The sequence below is a fragment of the Ostrea edulis genome, chromosome 3 (genome assembly GCF_947568905.1).
Source record: "Ostrea edulis chromosome 3, xbOstEdul1.1, whole genome shotgun sequence".
In the NCBI taxonomy this organism is placed as follows: domain Eukaryota; kingdom Metazoa; phylum Mollusca; class Bivalvia; order Ostreida; family Ostreidae; genus Ostrea; species Ostrea edulis.
Window position 1 is genome coordinate 6,842,047 of NC_079166.1, and position 22,058 is coordinate 6,864,104.

General features: G+C 34.2%; 2 protein-coding genes and 1 long non-coding RNA gene across 3 annotated transcripts in view; 1 reads left to right on the forward strand and 2 right to left on the reverse strand.

Annotated features, from left to right (window-relative positions):
* LOC125673064 (metabotropic glutamate receptor 5-like) overlaps window positions 1–5,313 on the reverse strand; it is a 57,657-nt gene extending 52,344 nt beyond the window's left edge. Inside the window, exon 1 of the mRNA XM_048909332.2 lies at window positions 4,092–5,313. Coding sequence (XP_048765289.2) covers window positions 4,092–4,731 — 640 coding nt within the window. The 5' untranslated portion in view covers window positions 4,732–5,313. The remainder of the gene's footprint in view (window positions 1–4,091) is intronic.
* On the forward strand, window positions 1,305–9,247 carry LOC130053170 (uncharacterized). Its single transcript, XR_008801661.1, has 2 exons — window positions 1,305–3,129; window positions 8,398–9,247. It is a non-coding gene; the product is annotated as an uncharacterized LOC130053170 (long non-coding RNA).
* On the reverse strand, window positions 9,186–20,857 carry LOC125673066 (perlucin-like). Its single transcript, XM_048909336.1, has 5 exons — window positions 20,784–20,857; window positions 14,882–14,994; window positions 14,659–14,755; window positions 13,540–13,747; window positions 9,186–9,302 (listed from the first exon to the last, which is right to left on the reverse strand). Exons 1-5 carry the CDS (start codon window positions 20,818–20,820, stop codon window positions 9,269–9,271), a joined length of 489 nt encoding a protein of 162 aa, XP_048765293.1. The 5' UTR covers window positions 20,821–20,857; the 3' UTR covers window positions 9,186–9,268.
* Between the last annotated feature and the right edge of the window lie 1,201 nt (window positions 20,858–22,058).

The window sequence follows — 22,058 nt, forward strand, 5'->3', positions numbered from 1 at the left end:
TATTATACATGTTCACATGTACGTTAACATGGTTTATATTATACATATGTACATTAACATGGTTTATATTATACATGTTCATATGTACATTAACATGGTTTATATTATACATATGTACATTAACATGGTTTATATTATACATGTTCATATGTACATTAACATGGTTTATATTATACATGTGTACATTAACATGGTTTATATTATACATGTTCATATGTACATTAACATGGTTTATATTATACATATGTACATTAGCATGGTTTATATTATACATATGTACGTTAACATGGTTTATATTATACATGTTCATATGTACATTAACATGGTTTATATTATACATATATGTACATTAACATGGTTTATATTATACATATGTACGTTAGCATGGTTTATATTATACATATGTACATTAACATGGTTTATATTATACATAAGTACATTAACATGGTTTATATTATACATGTGTACATTAACATGGTTTATATTATACATGTTCATATGTTCGTTAACATGGTTCATATTATACATATGTACATTAGCATGGTTTATATTATACATGTTCATATGTACATTAACATGGTTTATATTATACATATGTACATTAACATGGTTTATATTATACATGTTCATATGTTCGTTAACATGGTTCATATTATACATATGTACATTAGCATGGTTTATATTATACATATGTACATTAGCATGGTTTATATTATACATATGTACATTAACATGGTTTATATTATTCATGTTCACATGTACATTAACATGGTTTATATTATACATGTTCACATGTACATTAACATGGTTTATATTATACATGTTCACATGTACATTAACATGGTTTATATTATACATATGTACATTAACATGGATTATATTATACATGTTCATATGTACATTAACATGGTTTATATTATACATGTTCATATCTACATTAGCATGGTTTATATTATACATATGTACGTTAACATGGTTTATATTATACATGTTCATATGTACATTAACATGGTTTATATTATACATGTTCATATGTACATTAACATGGTTTATATTATACATGTTCATATGTACATTAACATGGCCGATATTATACATGTTCATATGTACATTAACATGGTTTATATTATACATGTTCACATGTACGTTAACATGGTTTATATTATACACATGTACATTAACATGATTTATATTATACATGTTCATATGTACATTAATATGGTTTATATTATACATGTTCATATGTACATTAACATGGTTTATATTATACATGTTCACATGTACGTTAACATGGTTCATATTCATCTGTGTTTTTTTGTGATTTTTTTTCATAATGATAATGTTCTCGAAGTCAATGATGATCGACTTCAATTTTTTATTTAATCTTATCCACCAAATACTCTCCAATGCGTACACCGTGATGCAATTTAGCATTTGATAATCTGTTTGGCGGACATTAAAACTATTTTAATGATAAGTAAGTGTAACCACCATTTCAATACCGGTCTATTGTAGTTTTTGTCCTCAAACACGCACGTGTAATTGCTAAGGTGGAGAACCGCGATATGACATATTAACACTTTATACTTAAAAAAAAGAAATGGTTATTGTGGGACACTATCGCAATATATGATTTGTTGTTTCCAAAAAGATTAATTTCCAAACTTTAAAGTTAATTTGTAAATGTAGGTGAGTCATTTTCTTTGCCACCAATAACAACAAGAAAATGACTAGGAGGGGGTGTAATTTTGAAATTGATTCATAAATTTTTACTAGCACCTGATTGCGTGATTCTGCCATATCCGATATAAATTGTTTGTTAAAGGGACTGGTTCACGATTTTTGAAAAAAATACTTTTCATATTTGATGTCAAACATTAAAAATATAACTGCTTGATTGATGACAGCCAAAATTTTGAACTTCTGAACGCAAGAATAAAAGCAATATTTTAGCCTTAAATCTGTGTTATGTAAACGAAGACTCGAGTCTGTTCATGTATACAAACAAACCAGTGAAATGTTAATTTTGTAATATAAAGCATCCTAATTTTGCAAAGTTACAAATTTTAACTTTTGGATGACACATTTTACCCCCAAAATGCTTGAAATGTGAAAGATATAATAAACTTAAATCGATATCCATTTCTTTTGAAAATTTCGTAAATATAACATACCGCAATCTTTGTTTACAAAACAAAGAATAAACTCTCTAAAATGAGCTTCTGTAATGATGTATAACCTTGATTTTTATGTGAACTCTTTTAAACACATTAGACAATAGATTTTGATCATTAAAAGTGAAAAACAAAATTTTGGGGGAAATCGTGAATCAGTCCCATTAATACTAAAGAGATGTTTTTAAAAATATACCATACTAAAAGTGCTAACTTGCTAAAATGCATGCAAACATATGTTGAAATCGCCCTTCATAATTATTACTGTAAATGTATTTTACATTCGATCACTTTATATACACCTCCTCCGCCTTTTTGTGTGTATGTACGAAATAGAATACAATAGATTTATTGAAAGCAGTACGGGGGTCCTCGAGGGCATACACATAAAGAGCAACATACAAAAGAAGAAAGTCAAAATTGATAGCTGTAACATGTTGATAAAAAAGAAAGAAAACGAAACTGACTACAGATGTATGAACCCCGCCCCTATATATATTACCTGGAAACAGACGCTGTACGTGAATGATTATATTAAACAAATACCTATATACATTTTAAACCAGTGATTTGACGTGACGGATAAAGTCAGCACACATTGAAGTGTCATCTATTTCTTCCTCCTGAATCTCATCAAACATAATGGATGACAGAGCAGCTTTTCATTCAGACGTATATTTAGAGAGATTTTGTGAGCTCGTCTTCATTACTGTGATGAATGAGAGGTAGTTTTCGGTACAATCATTAACGGGATATTATTTCATTACAAGGATAGGTACATAATAAACACTGAAAATCACACTCATACGACACACGCGTTTGATAGATAGGTTCTGTGGTTTTCTAGGTGTTCATGCTGTTTTAAAAACTTAGTACCGTCTTACGAAACGGGGTTGTAATTAAATCAGGTGAATGTAAGAGACATGGATAGATTACACAATTTCTAGATCCCCAGGTGAGATATTTAAGTGCATGCGTACGTGCATACAAACTTGTATGTGCATAAGTGAATTATTTCCAGCAAAATAATTATTGTTTACCTGTGATTTATATATATATAAATATGAACATTTTAGAAAACGCTGTGATACATTGTATGTCATAAAAATATCATACCGATCTGAGACGTCGTAACCCGGGGTGGGGGTAGGGATGACCCTCCCTCACCACAATAACCCTCTACCATATTTGAGATTTTCTTTTGCTTTTCACTGATTTCAACCCCCTCCCCCCCTCCCTTCATCGCTGTCGTGTACCAACACACACTTACATGAAATGACTTGGGAGTGTTCTCAAATTCTCGGAGAAACCCATCTTTACAAGTTTCTTTAAATATTTTTTTTTCATGAAAATTACAACATATAATTTAAATATTATGTAATGATAACAAAATAGTAATTCGACAGTGTGTTTATTTCAATTCCGTGAGTCGTCATGTAGAAAAATCCAATAAAATGTGGAGTGAATGGACCACCTACACACCGACAGAAACCGTCCATTCTCTATTAAAAGTGTTTGCAAGAAATGAAAGAGATTACTTCCTACATCTCAATACATTGAGACAACGATCTTTTAACGGTTAACCGAATCGATTGAAAATTACTGTAGATGTCTTTATAAATCGAGATTTCTCTCCCCAAAAAAGACGCCTACTCGTTTTCAACAAAGATTAAATTTTATTATCTGTCACTGTGAATGTGGTTATAATTGTCACCTATACTAAGTCAACAATACTCAAGGGAAAATGAACGTGCAGGCTTGGTTTTGAATGTAAATTGTTCATAATTATCCCACGGTTTTCCCCGTGCATGGCAGGTACCGTGTAGGAATGGCAAAGCAACATTTGTTAACTACTGGTTTAATGTAAAGGCAGGTTTGATTCGGTATTAATCAAATTAACATTAAAAAAAAACTTACCGTCAGTGTGGACAGTTGAAATGTAAGTCCAATTAAACTGTAGTACTATGTCCAGCAGAGCCTGCGCTTGAAACATATCGGATGGCACAACTCGCATAAAGTACTTGTATAAATTCTTGTCACTTAACTCCATACTCGTGGCCGAATAGCCAATTTGGGGAAGTTTAAAAATTTGAAGCAGATTCTGGACTTGAATGGTGTTTTGACTGGTACCTGGTCCAATTAAACCAACGATTGGTTTCCGTTTCTCTGTCTTACACCCATCCGTGGTACTGTTCGATTCCGATTCATCCATACTTGCAATGGAGTCCTTAATAAAGTCTATGCTTTGTTCTAAACAAATTGGAGAATACCAGCACGAGTCACGAATGTCATAGCCCAGCGTGATATTGGGAAGTAACGTGTGGTCATTGTTAATATCCTCCAACGTCCGAAGAAAAATCTCCACGCGATGGATTCCATACTGTTCCCATACCTTTCCACAAGTTCGGGTATATCCTGTTAAATCTTTCGGACCTTTATGAACAGGAAATAGAGCCCCTATCACTAGATCTCCCTCAGGGTCCGATCGAGCTATCCTACGCTTCTGTGCGAAAACTGTTACTACTAGTAAAAGTACACAGCATCGAAAAACATCCATTTTGATTGAAAATGATATAATCCAATGCACCTTAGTAAAACATGATAAATCTGTCGGTGGTTGAAATATTACCTTGCGGTAAAACAACTGATTACAAAATCCGTTTATTTGAAGAAGAGTGGTTATTTAAATTTGTCATATCGTCCGCAAACTATCGAATCATTTAAAAGTTTCCCTTGCACTCGATAAATTTCTTCAGTGAAAAAGAAGATATTCCTTGATAGCTCGTTTGTTTTTGCTGGCCTCGTGCAAAACGTTCTATCACTGAACGCGGAGTTACAGGAATAAGACATCAAGCGTTCCTGATTTCAAAAGTCGATATCCTCTGACACTCAGTACTTGGAATAATCAGAAGTCACATTATCGACAACATTTGTGATCTCCCGAGACTGAAGAGTTCCAATGTCAATCGAGACCAAACAGAACTGTCGATATGAAAATTCAAATTGTTGTTGCAAGAGTTCATTTATTATTGACGATCCTGTTAAAGGACTTCTTAGGCGTGTACATTATTACAAGTACAAAAAAGTAGCATGTGTTTGAAAAAAACAAAACTTTACAATGAGGTGACGCATGGGAAACCGCCAATTAAAATTGTATGTCAAGAGAGGGCGCTGATGTAATGTTTGGTACAGCCGTGCTTATGATGCATAACTTATAAGCATGATGGCATCTTGTATAATAGTTCTCAATATTTAAGGCAAATAGCATTCTCTTTGATGTGAAAATTAGAGATTCATGAACTTTATTTTCTACACATAATGTTGAACCGATGGAATACATTAAATACGTTTGTCATCATTTACCTTTGCGTTCAAGCGAAACGCTATCTAAATCTTATTTTGTATGTTTATTCATTCCATATAATTTTACATGAATAGAATCTAATGTACAGTGAAGAGGGAGATGTCGGTGGTTCAAGGCTGATAATCGAGGAGTGGGTTCAACCAGTCATATCTTCAATATGAAATCGGAATCAGATTGGGGTCGGACCGACGAAAGCCCGTGATTATCACCAGTCAAAATTAACTGCTTTGTTAATTATATGTGTATAGTTTGTACGTATGATTTTGACTGCTTATTACATGTATAGGCACAATGACATGTACGTAGTCCCCCCCCCCCCCCCTCTCTCTCTCTCTCTCAGATACATTCACAATTACTATACTGTTTGAATCAATATGTACATATTTTGTATTTCCTCTTCCCTACGATCGATGCTAGAAAGGGGAGATGATGGATTTTGAGTTTTACTTGAACTATTTAAGTTTCAAATACACGTGATTTTATTAAATGTGTTTCATATATCTGATAAATGATAAGAAATGTAAGTTATTGGACATATCTTATAAATATCAAACACGGGGTGTTAACTCTTCACTGGTACAATGCTTATTCTTTTTTATAATCTACATTTGCACGTATTCAGTTTTCTGTTAATGTTTACTGTGCAACCATTCTTGGATACGTCAGGGTCTAAAGGATAACCGACAAGCACGTATATCAGGCGACGCAACATAATATGTTGTAAATCATTTAAATTAAGATGAATTTTGTACAGATTCGATTGGTTAATAAGGCTACAAAATCGTACTCTCTCATCATGCACGTGATCGTTATGGGGTTGTACAAATCACGACAGATCATAGCCAGTTTCCCTTTTAATGCGCGAAACCCGTTTGAATAAGTTATGAAGAACAATCGATGTCTATTAAGACAAAACAAGCTCGAGAAGAACTTTCTTAACAAAGAAATCGACACAACGGTCACATGATCGGATACAGGAAAGGCCGGCTTTCCAAGTCAAGTTGAATATCTGACCTTTTACAACAAGGACGTTTACGGAAGTGAGAATCGACTGAGGAACTTCTCAAGGAAAATACATAAAACATGTGATATGTTCTTCATCATGAAGACTAAGTGATAATAGATCTCATAGAGTGTGACTGAAATACCACAGACATGGCATACAGGGCGTGTTATATTGGTGTGTTCTCCATAAAGGAGTGGGGGGTTAGGGTATCATTAGTATGCGCAGCCTGATTTAGTACAATCTGTAAAGAGTCACTTATTTTTAATTACATTGTGATTAAGACAGGTCTTCTCTGTAGGAAACAAAGTATTCCATTAATATAATCAGTAATCACATGTATAGCGATACAGGTACATGACTGTAAAAACATTTAGACACCCAGGTCTGTAGTCAGAGCAGGAAAAAAACCCGGAAGTTGTGTGTTCCCGCCCTTTTGGAAAGTTCGAAATACTTCTAATGCCAAACCATTCCTGAAGAGCACAACGCCCTATAGGACCACGGCACGGCGCTATTTGGGATTGACTGTTTTTAACCCTCAATCTGTCTGATAAACTTGATTTTATATATTTATAGATTAATGCCTTCGGTATCTTGTAGCCCAGAAATCGCTCCAGAAATTATAGCAAAGACAGCGTGATCTTCTTGTTGACGAAACCAATGTTCGCATCTTCCGAATATGCTTATTGTACATTTTATAGTTGAAAAGGATGTAAGTGGAGTGACTGTAAAAATACTATCAGCTTCAGAATGTGCATTTACTAATCAAAACCGGAAATAACTTAAAGGTTTATCTCAAGTGGGGATAAAGAAAAGAGGGAAAAGAAAGCCTGTAGTTGTGCATGGCAAGAAAGAAGACACAGAAAGATCGATAACTGCGAGACAAAATACTGACAAGAGTTATGCCTCATGCCGTTTATGAATATACAACACAACAAAGCTCATCGCAATATCTTTGATTTTGAATTAATAATTGCTCAATTCAAAACGCTGTGATACATGCGTATCAATACTACAGAACTTGATCTGAAGAGTTGAATCACGCCTCGTTAACAGCGTGGATCATCCGATCAACGAGACGCTCAGTATAAGACCGGGAACATATACCTTCATTTTATGCGCCGTTGACACGGGCCAGTTGTCTGATGTTCTCTTTCAAATATTTAAAAAGTAAATGTATAGTAGGAACCCATGCTAAGGTACATTTGCTGCTGGTGATGGGACCTCTTGCGCATGCGTACCATAATGGATTCGATTAATGAAACATGGAATCCGGTGGATTGATGGATCATATCCAGTTAATTCTTCTATCTGATTTTTTTTTCTTCTCTCGTTCAAACAATTGGAAAAAAGATGTATCAGACTGAGAAATATATTTTAAAAAGAAATTGAAATGAAATGATCAAAATTCAGAAGTATTACGAATTTTTTAAATTTGAACAAAGCCCGAGTGGAATTATAAAAATAAAAGTAACCAAAGAGAACATTGTAATCAGAAAAGTGCATTCCCGTGATGTAAAATGATTTACAAATTAAACGACTTTATATAAGAAACTAATTTCTTGATCAACAGTACATACAATTATCAATAATATGATCATTTTAGTAATTTCTCTCAATTTTGATCGGGACCGGTACTTTTTTCTCTAGTTTGGAGATAATGATTTTATCTAAAATTTGGTCATTTCGTTTCAATTTCTTTTTATAATATATTTCTTCTATATGATATTATCTCTTTTCTAATTGACATGTTCTTTGAAGATTTTAAAAATATTATATATGTACAAATAACGTTTTCAATTTTCATAAATATTGTTTTTTATAAAAATTAGAAGGTTTATATCTGAATCTTTTAGGCATGTTCCATTAGATATTCATCGCTCTACATGCACCTGTTACGGAAAAAAGTCAGGAAAACAAGACCTCGGGCGGACACACGGACGGACGGACCAATCCAGCTGAAATGCGAAGTAAACTTGTATTCATGAGGAAAAGCGGGATAAAGTGTTGAAAAGTCGTATGTTTTGATGCCGTTGAATTTAACACAATTTTGTGATTTCATTTACTAAAAACTTCCGTTGAATGTTTGAGAATCCACATTTGATTTACAACACAAAACGTCTGAAGTTTCTCATTCACATCAGATAATATTTACGCGAAGAGTAGAGTAAAGGTAAGGGTTTGGTAGTCAGACATTCATGGAGACTGTGTTCTTTTCTTTTGTAAGGCATTTGTGAAATTTTGGAATGCAATATAGGTACGGTAACTAGAAGTCATTCGCAACATCAATATATTGGACTAAGTATGTGTTTGAAAATGAAACGTGATTTTGGAGAATTTTCAAATTGTCTTTTCAAAGGGAACTTCGTGTACAAGTTAGATTACCAAATGTGAAATTAAAGCCACGATCTTCTAAATTACAGCAGTGATAATGATCAGACAGTGTCGCTACAAGCTTTGTCAGCTGGAGCTAATACATAATTCGCATGTAACATATCTGATTCTCTCATCACTTCTGGTTTACTCAACAAAGGATAGACGGTACACCAGCTTGTTTTTACGTGTCTAATACGAGGTTTTAATACTCCTGTTATCCTCTTTATCCACGCTGAGAAAGTGTCAAGAATCATTAGAATATTTCACATGCACCTCCAATTGTTTTATTTGTGAAAATGACCAAATAGTTTGAAAGATACAATATACCTATACAAGTTTATCTCATTTGTGTTAACCAACGACAATCTCTCCGTCAAACAGTGCCCTGGAAAATAATGTTGAATGCATATGTACATAATGCACGAACACAATTGCATTTTCAAATACAAAACTATAAAAATTCTCAATATGAAAAAAACCCCACCAACAACCCAAACCACTTATTTTTTAAATTAGTTCCAAGCAAACAATTTAAAAACAAGAGGCTCATGAGCCACACCACTCACACGAATCACATTGACCCTGCTGTTGTTCAGCTACCGTGATTTTTAAAGGATTTTTTGTCATCTTTATTCCCATGAAAAATGCTAACCCAATATGGTGGCTCCAACCTAGCCCCATAGGGTCACGATATAACCATGATACAAGGTCACCGGGTACAAACATCATAGTATGAAATATAAGGTCTCGCTATAAGGAATTTATTTACAACACATGAAATCCCTACCTTAATCGGTTCAGAGGATATTGCCTAAGTTAACTTTTCTTAAAATTAAGTCAAAATCCAAGATCAAGGATACAAAGTCAAAATCTCTGGTGCCAAAATCAAAGGGCCTGTTAGGAGGAAAACATATATGAAATATAAAAAATGTATCATACACTATTGAAAGTTGTGAGCAAATAAAACTTTAGATTAAAGTTTTTGAAATTTGGGTCAAACCCCAAGGTCAAGGTCACAAGGTCAAATATCATGACATCAATTGAAGTTTCTTGATATAAAGAATCTTTATGAAATATGAATAATAATAGCAATATGAAAGCCCTACCTTGAATAGTTCAGGAAATATTGCTTAGATTACACATATAAGATATGAGAGCTCTATCACTCACCATTCAAAAGTTACAGGCAAGGTTCAAGGTTCAAGTTCCAGACAGACAGGACAAATCAATATCACCCCCCCCCCCCTTCGATCTAGAGCCATTGGGACATAATAAATAAAAACTTGAATCTAGAGCTTAAGAACATTCGCATTTTGATATGATTTATTGTGTTGCTACTAATCTTGAACAGAATTTTTCATTAATTTCCTCTATATTTCCAAATCAAACTTTGTTCTCCTATTGTGGCTTCACCCTACCTTTGGTGCTCCTGATTTGAACAAACTTGAATTTACTAGAAGATCCTTGTTTCCTACTTGTAGCAATATGACTACATTATGGTCCTGCTGATCTTTAAAAAAAAAGATTTTCAAAGATGTTTCTCTATATATTACCATGTTTGTTTTTGTTTTGATGTTTTCCGCCACACTCAACAATTTTTGAGTTATCTGGTGCAAGGCGCTCAGTGTTTTGTTGGTGGAAGAGAGAACCCAGATACAATGTACCTGGGAAGAGACCACCGACCTTCCGAAAGTACACTGGGAAACTTTTTCACTTACCGGCGCGAGCGGGATTCGAACCCGCGTCGACCAGAGGTGAGAGGCCGTGTGATTTTGAGCGCGATGCTCTATTACCAAGTAAAACTTTGATCTCCTATTGTGGTCCATCTTACCACCCCCCCCCCCCCCCCCCACATATGGTCGTGATTTGAACATACTTCAAACTGCACTACCTGGAGATGCCTGCTTATGAGCATTCATAGCTCTTTTGTTATTGAGAAGATTTTTCCTATATATTCCCATGTAAATCTGTGATCCCCTATTGTGGCCTCACCCTACCCCTGGGGACCACAATTTGAACAAACATGAGTGCACACTTCCTGGGAATACTTGATTAACCATGGCCCTGTTGTTCTTAAGAGGAAGATTTTGGAAAGGATTTATCTTATATCACCAGTAAAACTTTATCCCCTATTGTAACCCCAAACAGCCCCACCCACCCCCCCCCCCCTCCGGGGGGGGGGGGGGGGCATGATTTTAACCAACTTAACTCTACATTATGTCAGGAAGCATTCATATAAATCTCAACTTTTCAGGCTTTGTGGTTCCTAGGAAAAAGATTTCTAAATGACCCCACTTTTGCCTTTTCTTGGTCATTTCCCTTTTGGACGATTGATTGATATTTTCCGCCACACTCAACAATTTTTCAGTTATCTGGTGGCGCCCAGGTTTTATTGGTGGAAGAGAGACCCAGATACAATGTACCTGGGAAGAGATCACCGACCTTCCGAAAGTAAACTGGGAAACTTTCGCACTTACCAGCGCGAGCTGGATTCGAACCCGCGCCGACAGAGGTGAGAGGCCGTGTGATTTTGAGCGCGATGCTCTAACCACTCAGCCACGGAGGCGAAGCATGGCTCTTCATTGAACAGAGTTGAATCCCCCTTATTACAGGATGATTTGTGCCAAGTTTGATTGACATTGGCCAAGTGGTTCTTTAAAAAAAGATTTTAAAAAGATTCCATAAAATTGTTTTAAATTCTTGATTATCCCCACTTCAAAAAGGGCGTGACACTTCATTATTTACAGAATACTACCAGGGCCGTAAATTAACCTTCAATTTGGAGGAGGCAGGAAATTAGGCGGGGGTCTGGGGGCCGCCCAGGCCCCCAGACGCTGAGCACATTTTATGCACACTGAACACGTTTCGTGCAAAATCCTTGATTCTAGGGCCTTCTAAGATGTTACTTGACTAACTCATTCTAAAAGAAAGATTTGGAATGCTTTTTAAGGGAGGTATCATGTTCTTAGTTATTGGAAACAACATAAATTCTAATGAACTTTAAATTTTAATTTTTTTTGGCTCAAAAGTTGGAGGAGGCAGCTGCCTCCTCCGCCTCCATGTAATTTACGGCCCTGTACTACACGTTGACAATGTCTTACAACTACAAAACAAACTTGTCCTACACCTTGGCATGATTTAAGCAGAGCTCTAGGTAAAACGTGTGCAAGTTTAAATACACATTATCACCTTTTTATCTAATTCTTTTATTTTCGAATTAAAAGTGTATACATACGCAGTTATGAACAACGCGTAGACATCAATTGGGCGTTCGATTGTACTATGAAAACAATCTCTATCCAGAGTTGCCGTTCCTTGCTCTCACTTACACCTCTGTTAACGTCTCAAAATGAGCAATGTTATTCCACATGTAAATCCACTTTTTTACGGCTAATAAAACTAAGAACTATTTTATAAAATATCTGGAAAATGTAGGACAAGCAACTATTTGTATATTTTTTTCCATTACTATATATTCTTCATGTACCTATCTATAGGCCTGGTGCAATAGAAATACCCAATATCTACGTTTCAATCCAAATCAATCCTTCTTGTGTCACAAAAAGACTTGACATCTGCTCAATATTTATTTATTTACGTATATTTTTGTAACTGAAGTCAAAACCATACTTTATTTGAGCATACGTGCCATTTTACAAAAATCTTGTAAAACTCTTGGGACGTTTACAGAGGTGTAAGTGAGTGTAAGGAACGATAACTCTGGGTAGCGATTGCTATGAAAAGTCTGATCTTACAACAGGAGTTAGTTAGGTTGTACTGTGAAAAGTTTGATTATAACAGGAGTTAGTTAGATTGTACTGTGAAAAGTCTGATCTTACAACAGGAGTTAGTTAGACTCTGATCATAACAGGAGTTAGTTAGGTTGTACTGTGAAAAGTCTGATTATAACGGGAGTTAGTTAGATTGTACTGTGAAAAGTCTGATTATTACAGTAGTTAGTTAGGTTGTACAGTGAAAAGTCTGATTATTGCAGTAGTTAGTTAGGTTGTACTGTGAAAAGTCTGATTATAACGGGAGTTATTTAGACTGTACTGTGAAAAGTCTGATCATAACAGTAGTTAGTTATACGGTGACGTCAAAGTCTGGTACATATATCTTAAAAGCTCACTTAAAACACAGTTTTTCCTCATACAAGGAAGACAGAAGATAGTCCGAGGATATTCGTATCGACTAGCTGTTATAATACATTGATGAAATTATGTGCAGGACATGGATCAAAAATAAAAAAGACAGCTGTACAAAACCAAATATGATAGGATCACGAAACAAGATATAAACAGGGTGGGAAAAATGACAAAGTTTTGCTGTGCAATATTTTCATCAAAGGGACAAGGAAAGGAAATTTGAAATGCTCAGGTATTTACAATTAAAAACAACAGGTAGTGAAGTGTCTGATTAAAAAGCAGTGAAAGGTTTGTTTCTACCTGATATGAGTTAATCAATACGCCATTGAATACAACTCGGTTTCAATGTCATTGTATTTACCTCAAGCAGCCAATTATGAACTTAGTCTATCTATGTACATGCGTTTTCACTCTTCGTGTAGAATGTAAAATCATGTTATCGCAAATAGCAACTATCTTAATATAATCTTAACCTACTCTTTTTCACAGATAAAGTCGTATTTGTGATCACAAACATCATCGTTCCAGTGATAACCCTCGTGGTATGCCAAGGTCATACAGTCATTGCCGACCCCCTGGTATGGTTCCAGGGGTGCCCAGTCTGTGAATGTAAACGGTTGTCGTGTATTTATCCAAATCCAGTGTCCCTCCGTAAAAGCGTCCGTCCCACCTACCCAAAAGTGCTCTGAAATGGGATCAGTATGATTGGGTAAGTAGTTTTCATTTACATGTATATCTGAATGCACGTGCGTACTCATACTCATACATTCGAGAATATCATTCAATGAAGGGATTGGGGATTAAGGTTCTTTTTCTGCAAAAACAAAAATATTATGATGATGCAGTCTCAGTGTTGGGAATGAAGAGTTGTCGTTCGTTAAGGTAACTCGCTTCTCCAATACTAGATGAAAGGCCGCAAAAGCCCGGGAAATCACAATTGAATGATATTGCATAGAGAAAGGACTTTGTTAATGCGTGTTTGAATTGTTGCGCACATGAATTAAATGGACGATATCTAAATCCAAATTAATTTAAGAACTATTTTTGGATAATTGCATGCATTAGTTACATTATATTTATTGATATCATATGCAGTAAAAAAAAATAACAACAAAAAACAAAAAAACAAAAAACCCACTTGATTTTAGGAGATCACATGGAACTCCAAATTAAATGTTTCTTATGTAACATAAATGATCTCTCTCCGTATTGAAAATTAGATAATGGTTTTATTCATGCATTTGTAATCTGTCATGCCGAATAGTTGACCAAAGATAAAATGAACGTTCGTTCATGATTTCAAAATTTGAAATGTGATTACAATGGTAGTTGCTGTCCAGTGTCACAATTTAAGAGAATACACCTGGCTTCTTCTAGTCAAACGCAACAATCGAAAACATAATGCACTATATGAATAACAAACAGAAAAACTGCAATATTGTAAACAGTGGCCTGATTTCTTGGACGTTGTCAGGTAGTGTACAACTTAATTTCGTTAAATATTTTAAGTTAAAAGGCGCAAACTTCCCAGAACAGTCCCGGACCATTCGATATCTGACATACTAGTATAGGACATGCGGCTTTTTGAGTGTTTACCATTTGTGTGATTCCGCTGGAGATGAGTTCTCAAGAAGCTGTTTTCATCTGCCGTTTCAATCTCTACGAGTTCTGCATCTGAATCGCGACAAAAGTCCTGAAAGGACAAGGATGACATTTGCCTATTCATGAAACACAAATACATAAAACACATACATTGCAGACGTATTATTTCAGAATGTTCGATTAGAATTCTTCTTGATCAAAGAAAACATGTTTATACCACAGCATCCACCCATTTTGCTTTCACTTTTGTGATGAACGCATAGCATGACTGTCTGTGAGGAAACCAATCTGATGGACAAGAACCGTCTGTGTTCACCACTCCGATTAATACTATTAAAAAATGAATGGCAGCTCAGCGTGGTAACTTTATCACATAAATCGTTTTGTCAAAATTTATGTTCTTTCGTCCAATAAATCAAGAAATCTAATAAAACTGATGGATGCCTCTCAAAATTCATTGATCTTTCTTACATGACAAAGGTACCCCTATAACAGCATGGATCGAATATTTTATATAATAATTAGTTCAGGTCATATGCATCATTTGAAGCTTAAAATCGATCTAAATCCACATATCCAAGTCGGGTACCCTTGTAAGTATAAACCATGTGGCAAGCAGGAAAAAAAACACCATTCTACAGATGATAATTCAATGAAATAAAGAGAGTGATTTATACTGTTTAATTAATCTCTCTTTGATCAAATATTTTGATAGATTGATTGAATATTGTTTAACGCCCCCCTCGATAATATTTCACTCATATGGAGACGTGACCACGTGCTGAGTGAAGGGCTGCAAAATTTCGGCCTATGGTCGGCGCTTATGGCCATTGAGCAGGGATGGATCTTTATCTTGCCACACCTACTGAGACACGGGGCCTCGGTTTTTGTGGTCTCATCCGAAGGATTCAGTCGTCTCTTACAACAAGCAATGGGGGTACTGAGGACCTATTCTAACCCTGATCTCCACGGGACTCAATCATTTTGAAAATACATAAGTCTGTCTATCAGACATCGATCGTGGTGGATTATTGATTAGAACGTTTATTTTGTGACCGGGAAGTCGTGAATGCGAGTTGGTCATTCGGTGGTTAGATTGTTAGCTTTGTGAGTGGGAGGTAATAATAATAATACTAATAATAATAATGATAATAATAATGATACTAATGGTGATAATAATGATGATAATAATAATGATAATAATAATAATAATAATAATAATAACAATAATAATGATAATAATAATTACAATAATAATAATAATAATACTAATAATAATGATAATAATAATGATAATAATGATGATAATAATGATGATAATAATAATGATAATAATAATAATAACAATAATAACAATAATAATAATAATAATAATAACGATAATATTAAGACTAATAATAACGATAATAATAATAATGATAATAATAATAATAATAATAATAATAATGATAATAATAATAATAATAATAGTTACAATAATAATGATAATAATAGTTACAATAATAATGATAATAATGGTTACAATAATAATGATAATAATAATAATAATAATAATAATGATAATAATGGTTACAATAATAATGATAATAATAGTTACAATAATAATGATAATGATAGTTACAATAATAATGATAATAATAATGATAATACAGTAAAATATCTGTATCTCGAATACTCCGCTTGAGTCGAAGTCGACCGCCGGTCCCGGCCGTTTTCCCTATATAAATGGTTTTAAAAACTTCTGATATTTCGAACACGGTAATCTCGAATACTCCGCTTATGTCGAAGTATTTTCAAGGTCCCATACCCTAAATTCACCTGGTTTATCTCGAAGTGCAGTCAATTTTCGCTCTGTTTACCATACCTGGCGTCTTTAAGTCACACATTCACACCCGCGGCTACATCAATTATAATTAATGACCGCTACTCCACGCTCGCCTTTTCCGAATAGACCAAGGTCGCAATAAATGGTTCAACAGCTTGGGTGATTAGTGAAGCCATTCAACATTACGGCTAAAATTCACCGCCAATTATGAACTAACACACCCGCTCCAGGGATGGTGTTTTGAATGACACACGCGCTATCATTAATATGTGGGTTAGATAAACGCACAAAATCGTCGAAGTACGCTTGAAGGTAATGCTCTTAATAACGATAATGCATTTAATAATACACGCTTCATTATTAAAACTAGTACGAAGAAAACACGAAAATTTCTTTGATAAACATTTAAAAGTATTTTTTTAAAAATCCGTCTTTTTTGTTTCTTACGTGATAGGTTCTTTCACTACAAGGCAATATCTACATCCCAGTCTAGCCTGGACATCAGTAAACTTAAAGTAAGCATACAGGCACGATCATCTTAATTTTGAAACACATTGTGAATTCAATTGAATGTTTATATATATTTAAAAAACGAAATGTTTGTCTTTGAAATTCCACAATATTAATTTATCAACTTATATTAAACTTTCAGATACGGCAACGGGGTTTTTGTTTACAATGCAAATCGCATACTATGCATCAAATATCCTCCTTCAAAAAAAAAATATCCAAGATCGATTTTGGATATCTCGAACCACCGGATATCTCGAAGTTTTTTCGAGGTCCCTCGGACTTCGAGATAGAGATATTTTACTGTAATAATAACAACAATAATAATAATAATAATAATAATAATAATAATAAGACTAATAATAAATAACAACAATAATAATAATAATAATAATAATAATAATACTAATAAAACTAATACTAATAAGACTAATAATAATAATAATAATGATGATAATAATAGTCTTTATTTATCCAGGATAACACAAATTAGCATATAGCTAGTTTACATTGTGGTCCTGCATTAAAACATATACACAAACATAAAATTAACATCTAAAATTAGTATCTAAACATAAATACGATATAAAAGGAAAGGGAGGAAAATATAGCATAAGACACACCTAATTAGTGATAAAATTATTACCTAAATATGAATACATGACATAAAAGGAAAGAAGAAAAAATAGCATAAGACACACGTACATGTACACACAGTGCCACATCACAACTACATTTGGCACACCTGAACAAAAAGAGGAAAGCACGATGTTTAAGTGCTACTTCTATGAAAATATTCCGTCAAATACATAGCTTTAAAAATGCCAACCGAACCAGAGCTTCGAACATTTTGAGACAGTTTGTTCCAAAGGAATGCAGAAGAGTAGCTGTATGAACGTTTAAAATTTTCAGTTTTAGCTCTTAGTAAATTTAATAAATTAGACATATAATCATTCGACCTGGTTTGGCGGCAACTCACATCTCTTGTATATTTAAACACGTTTAGATAATTTGGCAGTTGATTATTTAAAACTTTGAACAGAAAGACAACCTTTCTAAACATAAAATAATCCTTAATTGGCATCCAGTTCAAGCAAGAAAATAAAAAGCCAGAAAAGGTCCTGATATCTCGAATATTTAAAAGTATTCTTGTTGCCCTCTTTTGCAGCTTGAATTTTTTTTCTAAATATAGTTGAATTTGTACGTTACACCAGACAGTACAGCAGTAAGTAAAGTGTGGAAAAACAATACTATTAAAAACCTTTACAAGTGCATTTGGTGGCATAAAATAACTCACTCTCTTAAGTACAGCAAGTTTTCTTACAATTTTCTTTGAAATAAACTCCACGTGTGCATCCCATGATAAAGTAATATCTATATAAACACTTCATAGTTTACCCTGCTTCACAAATTCAATTTGTACACCATTAAAATCTATATTTAATATTCGACATTTCTGTAACCTTTGAGACGTGCCAATAAGCATACATTGTGTTTTTTGAAGATTTATACCGAGTTTATTTTTAAGCATTCATTCTGCATGCACCCAACTTAAGGTCCTCTTGCAATTTTGATTCAATTACATCAACAGATTTATCATTCACATCCTGTCTGCATACATTGTAACTGAAGAGTGTTTAAGACATTTTGGATAATCGTTAATGTACAAAATAAAAAATAATGGTCCTAAAATTGACCCCTGAGGAACTCCTAAGGATATACCTTTTTTCTCTAGATAACACACCTCTCTAACTGACATATTGTTTACGATTTGTAAGATTTGATTTAAACCATTTAAAAGTATTGTGACAAATTCCAAAAGACATAAGTTTATGCAAAAGTACTTCATGGTTGACTGTTTCCAGGTTCTGGGTACGAGTCCCGCTTACGCCTGGGTCGGGTCAGATTTAGGCTTTGTGACAGGGAGTCCTGGGTACGAGTCCCAGCCATGCCTAGGTCGGGTCAGATTTAAAGATGTAACAAAGAAATCACTGCTCATTCGCCAAATCCTATCATCCGTTTAAAAACTAATGGCTGGATCTCTAGAACATGCCAGATGCACAGGGGAATTAGGCAAGGCTGTCCAATTTCCGTGATTTTATACCTATTTCTTGCAGAAATTCTCTCAGATAAAATAAAATCTAATAATTCGATTCACGGTTTCAAAAATAAAAACTTAGAAAATGAAATTAAAAATATTCAATATGCAGACGACATGACATTGGCTTTAAGTGATACCGATTCTCTAAAACATGCAATAAACACCATTAAAAGTTTTTGTGACTTAGCAGGGTCAAAAATAAATTTTGCAACAACAGAATGTATTTTACTCGGAAACTTGAAAACCCATCTTGAAACAGTACTGTACTCCATGTTGTTTGTGCTTTAGAATCAAGTGCATCATTTCAGCAACTTTGACCCGAAATTAAACCGTCCTTGTGTTATATCTGACGAAGAACATTGCTAATGGAATCAAACAGTGTTTTAAAAGAGTCTCGAGTAGAAAAGACTAGTACATGTACCAGTTCTGTGGTGGATATAAAATTGTGAAGGTAAATCATAGTACCTTGGTTAGGGAAAATAAATAAAAGAAGCGATCAGTTCTTCCACTCTTAAAGAAAAATAATGACAAGATATTTTGATTTATTTTTACTTTTATGGAGGGACTATAAAATTCAGGAGCTTTCGGGGGCTTCGTCCTGGATCCTCTAGGGACCTTTAGGTGGCTCCAGACCCCCTACCCCCAAACTTCAATTCTTGGATCCGCCTCTGCCGTTGGAAAAATAAAACAGAAAATACTAATATCATGCACTTTGTATTTTCGCTCGATTACTAAACCAACTAAGGACGAATGGTACACAGGTACTGTATCCGTATTGGAATTAACATCATTTCTAAAGTGTAAAACACTGATCATTCATTAAGATCAACTAAAGCCACTAGTATGTGCATCATTGACTGTCAAACAATTTGTATGTGAAAACCCCCACCAAAGATCACCGTTCTCATGCATAGCGAGGTCCTTCATGAGAAGAAACAGCTCAAAAGCGACTGACACAACGTATGGGATTACTAGACTAAAGTGCATATAAACGGCAACGCCCTTTAATGAGCCTGATGCAAGTGGTTTTGTGGATTTATCGGTTCAGTGTGTGTAAATCAAGAAAGACGTTTTTCTTTGCAAAAATTAAAATGTTACTAAATTTACGTGCAAACTTAAATTTGTTTCTCTTATTTGCAAACTTTAAACCTACAACTGAATACGTATCTATTCAAATGTAAAGCGTTTACTATTCAACGGTTTAATATTGAATAGTTGAATATTCAACTGCCAAGTATTGAATAAACAAACTATTCAATGACTAATCACAATGGATTACGTCACTGGACGTTTGTAATATATTACTTGTGGATAGGTGAAGATGACGAACTATGATAAATCCCACAATTCCTATCAGGGAACAAAGCCATACCTAGAGCACGAGAACGGTGACCGCTGCCCACAATACTGCAACATATTCACCAATTAATAGCTGTTACACGTTAACGAACTCCGCGGAGGTTTACACGATACAATCTCCTAATAAACATACTGGCATTTTTGGCACACTGTTTCCCCCTATAATAGCTCTAAAGCTTCATAGTTATTTCGGATTTCAAACATTTCGGTTGAGCATCACTGAAGAGACATTATTTGTCGAAATGCGCATCTGGTGCATCAAAATTTGTACCGTATAAGTTTTACACTATGTAGATACACAACAGTATTCTAAAAATGACTTACCAAGAATTGTCAGACCACATCTGTATATACGGCGCATTTTGCAGATATAAGGTTTATATCCGATAAGGCTGTGAGCTATATGTCAACTATTTATAGTATTATCAAAAGAAAAATAGTTTAAACGTACATGTAAGATAGCAAACACTACTAATGATCTGTTGTCCGTGCGTTGGAGTCCAGTAGGAGTTCTAATTTTTCCCCTCAGATTAATTTTTAATAAAACTGTATTTTTAGCTAAATAAGGTAAAACGAAAACTTTTCAGTTTCAAAATATTATTGAACATATTCTACATTTTCCATCCATATAAAAATTTCTAGTGTGTTATTCCTCCATAAATGTCGTAAAATGTTAAATAATACTATTGTTGACTTCCTGCTGTAAGTCAGACTGGCTTTATAGTTAACTTAAATGTCGTAAAATGTTAAATAATACTATTTTTGGCTTCCTACTGTAAGTCAGACAGGCTTTATAGTTAACTTAAATGTCGTAAAATGTTAAATAATACTATTTTTGGCTTCCTACTGTAAGTCAGACTGGCTTTATAGTTAACTTAAATGTAGTAAAATGTTAAATAATACTATTGTTGACTTCCTACTGCAAATCAGACAGGCTTTATAGTTAACTTAAATGTCGTAAAATGTTAAATAATACTAAATGTTGAGTTCCCACTGTAAGTCAGACTGGCTTTATAGTTAACATAAAAGTCGTAAAATGTTAAATAATAGAGGGCGAAGCCCTCTCAAGGCCCGAAGGGCCGTGAGAGCGGAGCTCTCCCTATAGGTAACACGTATATACATGTTTAAAAGGAAAATATAGGGAAATAATGAAAAATTAAACCATACCTATGGAACTTGAAAATTTTGGTACCAATGGCGTCGATTCGAATATTAGCGCGTGGACATGTATTTCTCCATTTTGAATCTCGTCTACCCTAGTTCACGTCGTTCTGAGATGTTACATACAATCCGTAAAAGCTTGTAAATCTTATTTTCTTATTCATATATAATCACTCCACGATTAACGCCATGTTTGTTGTTGTGGTTCAAACGCTATGTTTGTAAATTCGCTAAATAACGACGCTGAATATGACGTCACAATGTACTGTTTACATCAATTGCGTTATATTTCCCGCGTTCAATAATTATATAGGAGGATCAAATGTCCAAAATTAGGATTCTTTGATACAGCTCCGTCCTCGTGCTAACTTCGGGTTGTTTTTTGTCCTGTTTTGGATATAGATACTAATCATAGTCTAATGCCAAAACTTTTTTGCT

Coding starts and splice junctions, on each gene's coding strand:
- LOC125673066 (XM_048909336.1), bottom strand. CDS start 20,820: ATGCGCCGTATATACAGATGTGGTCTGACAATTCTTG. Junction 14,995..20,783: donor ATGTGGTCTGACAATTCTTG/GTAAGTCATTTT, acceptor ATTTTTTAATAG/TATTAATCGGAGTGGTGAAC. Junction 14,756..14,881: donor CAAAATGGGTGGATGCTGTG/GTATAAACATGT, acceptor TTGTCCTTTCAG/GACTTTTGTCGCGATTCAGA.